Source organism: Dreissena polymorpha, chromosome 8, assembly GCF_020536995.1.
Source record: "Dreissena polymorpha isolate Duluth1 chromosome 8, UMN_Dpol_1.0, whole genome shotgun sequence".
NCBI classification, from domain to species: domain Eukaryota; kingdom Metazoa; phylum Mollusca; class Bivalvia; order Myida; family Dreissenidae; genus Dreissena; species Dreissena polymorpha.
This window is the reverse complement of record NC_068362.1, coordinates 74,473,564-74,485,764: the sequence shown is the minus strand read 5'-3', so window position 1 is coordinate 74,485,764 and position 12,201 is coordinate 74,473,564. Positions and strand designations below refer to the sequence as shown.

General features: G+C 33.5%; 1 protein-coding gene across 1 annotated transcript; it reads left to right on the top strand.

Annotated features, from left to right (window-relative positions):
- Window positions 1–1,713: 1,713 nt before the first annotated feature.
- Window positions 1,714–12,106, top strand: LOC127842561 (peroxisome assembly protein 26-like). The gene is made up of 5 exons (XM_052372121.1): window positions 1,714–1,918; window positions 3,562–3,702; window positions 5,471–5,832; window positions 8,609–8,761; window positions 10,111–12,106. The coding sequence occupies exons 1-5, from the start codon at window positions 1,746–1,748 to the stop codon at window positions 10,206–10,208; spliced, it is 927 nt and encodes a 308-aa protein (XP_052228081.1). The 5' UTR covers window positions 1,714–1,745; the 3' UTR covers window positions 10,209–12,106.
- Window positions 12,107–12,201: the final 95 nt, after the last annotated feature.

Here is a 12,201-nt window from a genome sequence, read left to right as displayed (position 1 = left end):
AAGTTCGTTTGTTTGCAGATGACACTGCTGTATATATGGCTATTAACAACTTGCAAGACTGTGCCTCTCTTCAAAATGATTTAGACAAATTAGTACATTGGGAAAACCTGTGGGACATGGAGTTTAACCCTAGTAAATGTGTAGTCCTTGTTATTTCTAAGAAAAAACATAAATTCATCTTCAATTACAGGCTACATGGACATATCCTTGAAGTTGTAGACAGTGCTAAATATTTAGGTGTTTCCATTTCAGATGATCTTTCTTGGAACAAACATATTACCAACATTACAGCGAATGCTAATAAATCTCTTGGTTTCATCCGCAGGAATATACAGACTAAAAATGAAAACATCAGAGAAGTAGCCTATAAGACCTTAGTTAGACCCCAGGTAGAATATGCGTCCTCTGTCTGGAGTCCACATACCAAACAAAATAGTGACAAAATTGAAAGAGTACAACGTAGAGCAGTCCGCTGGGTGAAAAACGATTTCTCATTCTACAGCAGTGTTACCGGTATGCAGACTGAACTTGGCTGGCAGACTTTGAAGGACCGACGTGACCTCTCCCGACTGACCCTTTTTTACAAAATTGTGTATGGCTTGGTAGCCATTTCGCCGCCATCATATCTTGAGAGGCCTACGAGGATGACTCGTCATATGCACCTACTCCCATTCAGACAAGTCCATACATCAGCCAACTACTTTAAATATTCCTTCTTCCCTTACACCATAGTTTTTGGAACAGCCTACCGGCCTCAGTTGTACAGCAGGCAGACCTAGAGGGGTTAAAGCGTTGCCTTAGCCCCACTCTACTCCCCAGTCGGCCCTGAATGCACAAAACAGTGTTTTTAACAACTTTTAACCTATAAATATGTTTCTTCTTGTTTAACACTATCACACTTTTATCTTCACCTCACTTTCATGCTTTGAAGTCTCCCTTTCAATGCTTTTAAACCTTTTATTCTTGCACTGACACGCGCACCTGCCAATAGTACCCGCATGGGGTTTCCGGCAGTATTAAAAGAAAGATAGATAGATATTAATTTTAAGCTTTTTGTTGTTCTAGAATATATCCCAATGTATTGATATATATGTATGTATGTCGGTAAATAGCTATACAAAGTTAATGTTATATTGTTTCATAAAATTGTGCACCGACTTTAAATAAAATTTGTATTGTATTGTATTGTTATGTAAGATATTGGTAAGATATGCATCTGACTACTAGTATGTGTGTAATTTATGTTTCTTTAATACTTCATAATATACAATATTTATAAATAATGTTTAATAAATGTATATCGAAGGCCATTCATTTACTTACTTTATTTATAAATAGGGGCCAGTCATTACTAAATTACGGCGAGTAGTCATGAATAGGTGCAAATCTTTAAAGCAAATATCGTCAAGGTGGCGAGTCGTTTCTTAAACTCTTTCTTGTTATTTTATGGTCGGTCTTCTCCTTTTCTCTTCTTCATTATATATATATATATATATATATATATATATATATATATATATATATATATATATATATATATATATATATATATATTTATATATTATATATATATATTATGGTCGGGATTCGATTCATTAGTATTTATAGTCAAGGCCAATGACAATAATGTCGACCAATCGTGATATATCAACTATCTGCGTAATCCTCCGCAAAATAGATTGAAGCAGAGTAAGATTATTGAGTGTAATGTAACCCACTATGCATAATGGTCACATGATCTAAACATGGCGGCTGCACAAGTAACTAAAATGAAAACAACATTGCACTCGCACACGGACGATTTTGAATCTACGGTCGACTTAGCAAAAGAATATTTACTTTTAAGAAAATTCAAATGCTGCCATGAACTCTGTCTCAGTGTAATTTCCAAAGCTAAACATCGTGGAGATGAGAAAAGGTGAACGTGTTGATTGTTTTTGTTCAAGACTCGATCGTTCACGCTTGACCATCTAAGGCATAGCAAAATGCATATCGTCAATGGGGTTAATGAGAGACCACAGATTGCGGATTAAAAATAGGAGAAGATACAAATAAAACCTTGAAGAGTAATTCCTTTGTTCCACTATATAATCGGGGCCCTTGTGAAGAAAAAAACTACTAAGCCTTGACTTAGCTCCTTGGGTCATTGTCGACCTGAAATGGCTTGAAGTCACCAGGGGGGTGACTAGAAGCTGATTCTTGTCACCCTAGGGTGACTTCAAGCCGATTCATGTCACCCTAGGGTGACTTCAAGCCGACCGGATGACTTGAATCGGCTTGAAGTCAACCCAGGGTGCCATGAATTGGCTTCAAGCCATTTCAGGTCGACAATGACCCGATGAGTATAGCCCATTGGGTCATTTTTGACCTGAAATGGCTTGAAGTCACCCGAGGGTGACTAGAAGCCGATTCTTGTCGCCCCAGGGTGACTTCAAGCCGATGCATGTCACCCTAGGGTGACTTCAAGCCAACCGGGTGACTAGAATCGGCTTGAAGTCACCACAGGGTGATATGAATCGGCTTCTAGTCAACCCAGGGTGACTTCAAGCCATTTCAGGTCGACAATGACCCAATGAGCTTTATTTAAGATTTGTTGTATAGTGAAAGTATTTTCTCATACTTTACATGGGCAGTTTGTGTGTGTATGTATGTCAGAATTTATTTACGGGTCCCTCAGCATCTTCCCAACTGCCTAAATTAAAGACCTGCCCCTTTTCAGATGTTTCAAAGGGCCCGGTTTTCTTATATAAATGTGTTGTGTAATTGTGCAATAGACCTAAATTTAATTATTTACGCTGGTTTTCATGTATTAATGTACCAAATGGGAGAGAATAAAGTTTTGTTTCCTGTATTTAAATGGAGTTACTTGAGCTCCAGAATTGTCTTGGCCACTGTTAGTTTTTACATTGGTGGCCAAGACAATTCCGCAGCTCAAGGCTGCTCTGCCAAACACAAACATCTCCTTCCTGCTCCTTGTTATAGCAGTTATATATGCTGCACAGCCTTTATTGCCACTCTTGATGTTACCAGCAGTAAACCCTAACCCCAGCATGTTGAGCCTATATTATAATTAAAAGGGTAGTTACACAACTACATGTAGTTGTAATTGGGCACCAGGGTTAGGAATTTAGCCACATATAAAATTAGAAGTAGCTCTGTATTTGTGTTTTAAATTGACAAGAGTTGCATGTGTCATAATTCTTAAAACTCATTGAAATCTTTATTTACCAATTAAAAAATTTAAGAGGTCATGATTGACGTAATATAATCAAATTTGGTAATTCATATGTGTATCAAGAAAGAAATCAGTAATTGTGTTCTTCAGATGTTGTTACCATAAGTGGCTGAAAGTGTATATTATCAAATTGGTGTTGTTTTTTCATGAAAATGTGTGTATCAGGGCACCTCCAAAATATTTTCAGACCTAGTTCATTCGAAAGGTATCAACTCCACAGGTTATGTTTTCTTATGACATCTGGTTTAGCTCTCTAAATGTACTACAATGTCACAGTCTAAACTGTATATAATTGAGATGAAATTAATCAATAATGTGTTTAACAGGGTACAGGTGACCATAGAACGTCTGTGTGTGGTGTGTATACAAGCACTAGCAGAGATGGACTGCTGGCAGGAAGTGTTACCCATGGTACTGAATGTCTATGAAAGTGTGGAGAAGTGTCCTGTCACTGTTATACAACTATGGTAAGAATCGGTGTACAAATCAACAACGAATATATATCTGTTGAAAATTTTACACTAACATTTATTTATGATTTTAATGTATACAGCTAAAATTAAGCATTATTAGTCCCCTATTGGTGAAACTGGAGAGGGACTTATGGTTTGCACTCTGTGTGTTTGTCAGTCTGTCACACTTGTCTGGATCCTGCGTTAACTTTAAAAGTTCTTCATATTTTTTCATGAAACTTGAAACATAGCCAGATGGCAATATGGAGATTATGCACGTTATTTCATTTGTTTATATGTCAATATTTCTGGTTGCTATGGCAACAAATAGACTAGAAATATTGCTGAAAATGGTGGATCCTGCGATAACTTTAAAAGTTCTTCATATTTTTTCATGAAACTTAAAACATACATAGATGGCAATATGGAGATTATGCACATCATTTTGTTTTGTTCCTATGTCAAGCAATTTGTTTACTATGGCAACAAATAAACTACAAATATTGCTGAAAATGGTGGATCCTGCGAAGGTAGGGGACTTTTATTGCTTGGCAATAGTCTTGTTTTATAATTACTTACATTTGTTTGAATGTTCTTTTTATTTTTATTTTAATATGAGGAAAAAAGTGATGTGTCCTTCAATTTAGATTTTTACCACTTGTCTTCCAACGCCAACACAGTCAATACTTCTTGCTACATTGTATAGGCCTACGTTGAAACAGCGATATGATAATTACTTAACCCTTTCAGCGCTGGAACCGAATTTTAAAGGCCTTTGCAAACAGTTTGGATCCAGATGAGATGCCACAGAACGTGACGTCTCATCAGGATCCAAACTGTTTGCTTTTCTGATGGTATTCTTTGAAAAAAATCGAAAAAAATGCTAATTTTATCAATTCAGCAGACAATATTTTAGCAGACGACAAATTTCCCAGCATGCAAAGGGTAAATTAATGCTTGTGACCAATCCCATCTATGAACAACACCTAGTCTTAAGTATGACCTTGATCTAATCTATAAAATTCAAATGTGCTGTTCAGCACGCACAGTGGTACATCTTCATTATTTTTTTCACTCAATATCTTGTTTCATAGCGTGTCAATGTGGACATTTTTATTGGTCTCAAACTGTCATATATATATATATATATATATATATATATATATATATATATATATCCATCATGGCAGAAGTTAGGTTACAACCCTAAATTCAGAAATGAAATAATAAAAAATACAAAAAATCATGACAAAATTACACAAATAAACTTTCTAACCTCATAAAAAAAATTAACAAAAAACATAGAATATGCAGATCATCTGTAGTTTTTCATGTTCACTTTAATTCCAAATTGAGACATATAAATGAACCGATTATCAGAAGAAAATAAAACGTGCTGTTTTAGTAAATTTCTTGACACTTTTCATGTAGTCCCAATTACATTTGTAATTCGATACTTTCCTTTAATTGTTTGCTTCACAACATCCTGTTATACATATGCTTATGTATAATCTAAAATTGACTTCAAGGTTGGGTAACCTTTCTTTACTTAAGACAAGTGGACTTCAAATCCCTGAATACTATATGTGTGAAAATGCTTATAACATTTGTTTTTATCTTCTCATAACTCTTTTCTTAATTGCCTTAGCTTGCACATGATAAAAATAAGAGAAAAGGGGTACCTGTAACTAGGTTAACTGACCACTGTAAGATAACTAGAATACTGTTTATTATCATAAATATATGAAGAAAATACAACAAGAATTATTTAATTCAATTTCAGTATCCTCCTTCATGCAAAAGTTCAAGAATTTAGTCAATGTAATGCACTAGCAAGCGTTTGGCTACGATGTGAAGATAACTCTTTACGACCAGGCTATGAAAGAGTTGCAGCCCTTTATGCTATAAAAGTTATGCTTCCCAGAGGACAGATTGTGCTACTTCCACAGTTTTTGAATGCTTGCACCCATCTGAGTGACAGCGCCAAGTCAAGTTTAGTGGATGACTGTGAGAAAATATATACAGACCAACTAAAGCATGATTCGGAGGCCAATGAACATTCAAGTAGTGGTGAAAACATTAAGTCCTTGAAGGCTGAATATAGTAATGTTGAAGATGTAGATGAAACTTCTAATCACCCTGATGGTAATTGTCTGGTTTTAAGAGTTTGTAATTGTAGCAAATAGTATAATATCCATATACATATGTGGACTGTTCTGAGATTTTTGGTCAAAACGGGGATACATTGACCAAAATGACTTATTTACATATTCAGAAAGCTCCATGTATGGCGCACATGCTAAAATTAAGATGTTTGCAAAATTTATCAGTTTAAGGTTAAAATGGCTGATTTAGAAATGCCTATTAAAACACAAAAATAAACATTTCAAATTCTTGATTTATTTTCAGGTCAATAAATTATGTTAATGCATTTTTAATAAGTCTTCAAGTGCATGAATAAAACAGTAACATATGGTTTTATAATATGATATACTTAATACTTCTCAAGAATTTGAAAAAATATAAACATTATAAAATGTATATTGGTTACCATGGAAACACCTTAAATAATTCAAACTATTGACATTTTGTGTATGCAATGCACTTTTTAACTGTTTTTTGTTTAATTAATGATATATTGAAACAAACATTCTTCCATACTAAATGCAGATACAAAGTCATGGTGTCTCTCTCAATAGATATAGACTCTTGTGGTTATTTGCGCCAAGTTTGTTTGCAGTACATTTGGATCTGATAAGATTACCTACATCTAGCCAATTTTAACAAATTAAATGACACTGCAAAATATGTCATACAAACTGTACCATATTTCAAAATTTGAATCTACTGTTTTCCAAAAATCATCAGTGATTGTTTACAAAGAACCTCAATGTTTTAATTGTACTGTAACCAAGGAAACCAAGATCTATACCCAACATTATTATTTGAAAGAGGTAAAAATAAAATAATGTATTTAAAAAACTTAAACATTAAATATTATGTTCATTTAATCTTGTAAAAAAAAATAAAAAAAAACAATGTAATTACAAATTGCACTTTTAAATCTCTTAGCTATTCAGATTTAATTGTAATTCAAGAATTATATTCATCTTTAAAGAATTAAAACAGATCCCATTTAATTAAGTTCATGCATAGACAAACATAATATTCTCAGATTTGTTCAATGTTCATTTAATTGTACAATTAATTTACACATGGCTATCTTAAAACCTATTAAACGACAATACATTCAGAAATCATCAATTTGTAAGTGTTAGTTGCATGGCGATGATCACAACTTTGTGGTCACAATGGTTACCATTGTAAAAATTAAAAAAATGCATACAGTTGTTTTAAGTTGACATATACTGTTAGAATGGAATAAAAATTATAAAAACTGCATAACAAAATGAGTATAGGTAAAATGTCTTATACATTCAAACATATTCCATAAATATGAGTGAGGTCTTGAGGCAGTTAACTCTTACATCTACAAGTGTTGCAGTACATTATCATAGACTGCTCATGATTTGAAAATGCAACAACAACTAGGTGTAATATGCGTTATTAATCACATATTGTTGGCATTGCTACATCTGCAAGTGGGATAGACAGGAATAGTTTCTTTTCACATCATTCTTATTCTTCCTCTTATAGCACAGGCATTGAGAAGAGAGGCGTAGTGTTTCCTGTTGGATTGGTATACAATATGTTATGAGAGGCGTAGTGTTTCCTGTTGGATTGGTATACAATATGTTATGAAACTTCTTCCCAAAAAGGTCAAGTATTTCTTCTGCGCATTGACCCTGTCTGGCTGTTTATCTTCCAGCTGGCATGTCTGATGTTATTCTGTGTAAAACAAAAATGAGATTTAATCAGTTTTTATTAAATTAAGCAAATTGAGGGTCATTATGCTGCTCAATGACAACATAAAATTTTAATTGCACTTTCACTTTTATACAGTTACAATGAGTATAGGGGAATTTCCTGATAGAAATTTCTCCAAAACAAAACTGTATTATTTTTTTTATTTAGGTGGGAAATATAAATAATTTAGTGATGAAATTTCACAATCAATTATAATAAAACAAATAAGAACTTTATTTATTAACTTAATGTAAACTAAATATAAGGAACTGGGTCGCTATTTTTACTTTCGTTTTCAGTTGTAAATATGTTGTTTTTTGTAAATATTTTGGACATTTAACATAAAAAGTGAATTTGATTAGAAGAATAACACCTACCTTTTCAAAGAAGAGTTCAATCCAAACATTATTATTAGCATCGACATGAAATCGGTATCAACATATGTTGAAAAATTGTGTGTGGCTATAAATAATTCGGTGGCCGACATTGGTAAAAGGGAAGTAATAACTCAGCTCATTGACATTAAAAGGTCAAAATCAACTATTTGTTTGCTAACAAATTCTTTCAAGTACTAGTCTATGCCGATATTTATATTACTTAAATAAGATAAATGGCAAAATCACAGAAAACCTTAGGCAATTTATACAAAATTCAGCGCAAGTTTAGCGACGTCATTTTGAATGAGTTTTCTCATAATGACGCTTGCCGAATTAGTACCAAAAGTCTCAGAACACGACACATATTTGTAGAATATTAAGTAATAATTGAATCATGTTATATTTATTTAATAATTTCAAAGAATGAATTTGAATATTGTGATCAACTTTTTTTGTAAATTTACGAAGACTATTAAAAAAAATATTAAAATACTTTACTGTCATTTGCTTAACGCACACCTATGTTTCCCATATGATCCGTTTTAGTAAAGTGGTTTCTTATTGATGAAAAATGCATTAACATTTGTTTAAACCAAAATCAAGACTTTATCGAAGTACCATATCTCATCCATATAATAAGTAGTAAACCAACACAAATAATATTGCCTGTTCTTTAGATATTACCAGCTCAGACCTGTCAGTGTTCAGCCATATCAAGTATTACGGGTGTCTGTTGGTCAGCAAGCTCTCATTTCCCAGCCTGGTCAGTCTCACGAAGGTGGCTGCAGCCTGCGCAACACTGGCAGTCATACTGAAGATCTGCATGGACGGTAAGTTGTGCTTCATTGGTCATTGTCGGCTCGGGTACTACTTACATGTACCCCGGGTACTCTTAAGTATACTTGCATGTTCCCCGGGTACGGTAAATATACTTCAACGTACCCGGTCGATATTAGACTGTACCGAATTTGTATTCACGCCCAAAATCCGATGTCATAAAACGCGCTACCGATAACCGTTTAACGATATTGTTGATCTTAAACAAAATTCTCTTTTAAATAAAACTGCAGCAACATGCTTTTTGAGTATGATTTTCGATAATATAGGGGCCATTTAACAGAAAATTGACATAAATGTGAACATTAATTTAAAAAAAAATAGCCGACAATGACCGATTAAGCGTTAAAATTCCCGGGTGCGTTTTAGTATGATAACCGTACCCCGGGTACATGTAAGTAGTACCCGAGCCTACAATGACTAATCGAGCGTAAGTTGTCGTGGAAATCTGCATGAATAGTAGGTTTTCATGGAAATCTGCATGCCACGTAGGTTGTCATGGAAATCTGAATAAGATCTACCTACCTACATGTATAAAGTTTTAAGTTGATATATCTTTAAGTTTTAAAGATATTCACTGAAAAACGTTTTGTATAAATAAACAAAAAGCAAAGAGCAGTAACTCTTTAATTTTAAATAAAAATCTATAAAGTTTGATGTGGACAATGGAGAGACTATTTCGAGGCACAAAGTTCAAATGGACAATGATATTAAGTATCAAACAATTTTCAAAATTAAAGGGCATATTTCCGTGCAAAGATTATTTAGAAATGCATAAACAATAGGTATTTCACTTCTGCATAGATTAAACGACATATGTATAAAATTTCATTTCGATAGGCAGAACATTAAGTTGGGAACACTAAGTACACAAATATGTGCATCTTATAAGACCAACAAACCCACAGGGTGATTCCATTTCACCAAAGACCTAGAATAAAAATCTAAGTCTTTGATTAAAATAGGCAAAAACAAAGTTTGTTGATGGGTGAAATCAAAGACCTAGAATAATTCTAGGTCTTTGTTTTAATGTATTGCGTGTTATCAATTGTGTAAGTTGCGTCATTATTTAGTGGATTTGCTAAGTGTGAAAAGTGTGATAACGCATGTTTTGTTTCAGTATGCCTGACAATTGGTTCCTTGCCATAAATAAAGGACCAAGTGCTATAACAAGATGTCCTTTAGTCTATCTAGATTTGATTAAATTAATATTTTTCATATTCCACTTTTTATGATTCAAAGTCTATCCAAATAGTTGTACCTTGCAAAGTTATGAACATATCCCATTTATCAATTGATATGCAATATTGACGTGCATTATTTGCATAATTTGTTTTTCCAGGAGATTATTTCAGTAGACTGGACCATGTTAGAGAACTCTGGAAAGCTGCTGTACAGTTGCTGAAGACAGTATTCTCCCCTTACAGACCGGGCAGATAGGGGAAGTGACTACAAGTACCGGTATATACTATATCTGGCTGAGAATTTCTTCCTATCTCCTATCCGTTTGGAAATACTGTGCACTGTGAATATACACTGCAATGTTACACTTTATTGAATATCCAACTTGGCTTAGCCACATCACTGATGTGAGTTGCAAACCCTAAACAGTGATAGTCAAAGTTACAATGGTGTAACTTTCAGTGGTGTAGTGGATATGGTGTCCGCCTAGCGATCCGGAGGTCAAGTTCGATCCCCACTGTTGGAGCGTTCTTTAGCTTTCCCTCATAGACACCAAGTACTGGTTCTAGTCCCAGGAAACGGACTCGAGAGCGTTTCAAGTAAGCCTTAGACTTTCAATGCAATCGAGGTAAAATAACTAGGTTTTAAGTAAAGATACAAGGGTGATGATCTTGATTATTTGTGCAATATGGATTCTGTAAGGGTTGTATATAATCTGTGACGTTTTAATTGTTTACCCTGGTTAATGGTTCTTCCCAAGAAGACATGAAGTTTACAGTACTTTTCTGTATGATGTATAGGTTTTTTGCTGTAACTTGATTTGTTGCTTCTTTAACATGTTTTGATATTTTTAATAAATCAATTTATAACTTTCATGTTTGTCAAAGCTTGCAAAATAATTCACATTGATAATGTTTGAGTTGTTTTTAGCAATATCTGGAAGCAACAAGATACATGTATCTATTGAGTAATTTTTTTGGCCCAAAATTACGGCCTCTTACAGGCTGCTTCCCAATATCAATAAGGAACATTTCTTTCCAAAAATCTGACCAAAATTTATCAACAAAAGATGCAGAACTTTTCTAATAAACTTATTTCATAATTTGTTTTTTGAGTTTATTATACAGGGATAAAATTCTGTAACACTTTATAAAATAAATTTTAAAATGCAGTTTAACGTTCACTTATAAACAATTGGAATATCGTTATTAATAATCATATTAATAACGTTATATTTTTCACAATTGCATGGTTTATCCCGCTATTTTTCCCAATCGAAAAGGCTCAGACTGTAAAATTGCACATTCACTGATATTTGGAATGTATTGTTTTATACATAAGCAGTATTTAGCTCTCAGCATACACATTTATTGAAATTCCAATCATGTCACAGAAATTAGAATTATTGTTGTACATGTATTTGAATTATGCATGTGTGATCTGTTTCATGTGTTATCTGAGATAAGAAAACCAGAATTTATGTTCATGCGAATGTATTTGAAAGCCAGCAAGTACCCGCGTTCTCAGATGCCATAAGTGTACTAATTATTCCCCCTGATACAAAGTTAAGGGTTCATACTGTAATCACTAGGTATGTCTGTATTTAGACACTAATTTTTCCTGATTTCTCATACAGTTTCCAACACCGAACCTTCAAACTTGTAATTTCTTTATGATAGCAAATTTTGCATTTGCGATTTGTATTGTTTTACGTTGAAAATAACAAAAGTTATGACTCTTTTTCAACAAAGAATTTCTGAAACATAGTTGTTTCTAGAGACTTTTCCTTTGAAACCACAAGGCCCAAAGGTTTTATATTGAGTATGTGCCATTCAATTGCATTTCTCTGCAAATTTTGTTAAAATAATGCTTGCGTGGGGAAAACTAACCACGCCATAGGGTCCAATTTGTATTGTTACATCAGGCTTCATATAATTATTACTATATGCAGAGTCTGGGGGTATTAATGTCTTCTTAGACAAGCTTTAAATATGAAAAGGTTAGTGTTTTTAGCAGTATTGTTGTATATAATTACGTTTATTGTTCATTTACCTATGTTGTTAAGTTTGTACATATGTTTCCTTTTCTTCACCAGTTTTTTTCTTATGTCTTATCACACTACCAATTCTATCACATTGAATAAAATGGAAAACGCATTTAGTCTGTTTGTTAATTGCTACCAGAAGTAATAGTCTGTTTTTGATTGCTACCAGAAGTAATAGTCTGTTTTTGATTGCTACCAGAAGTAATA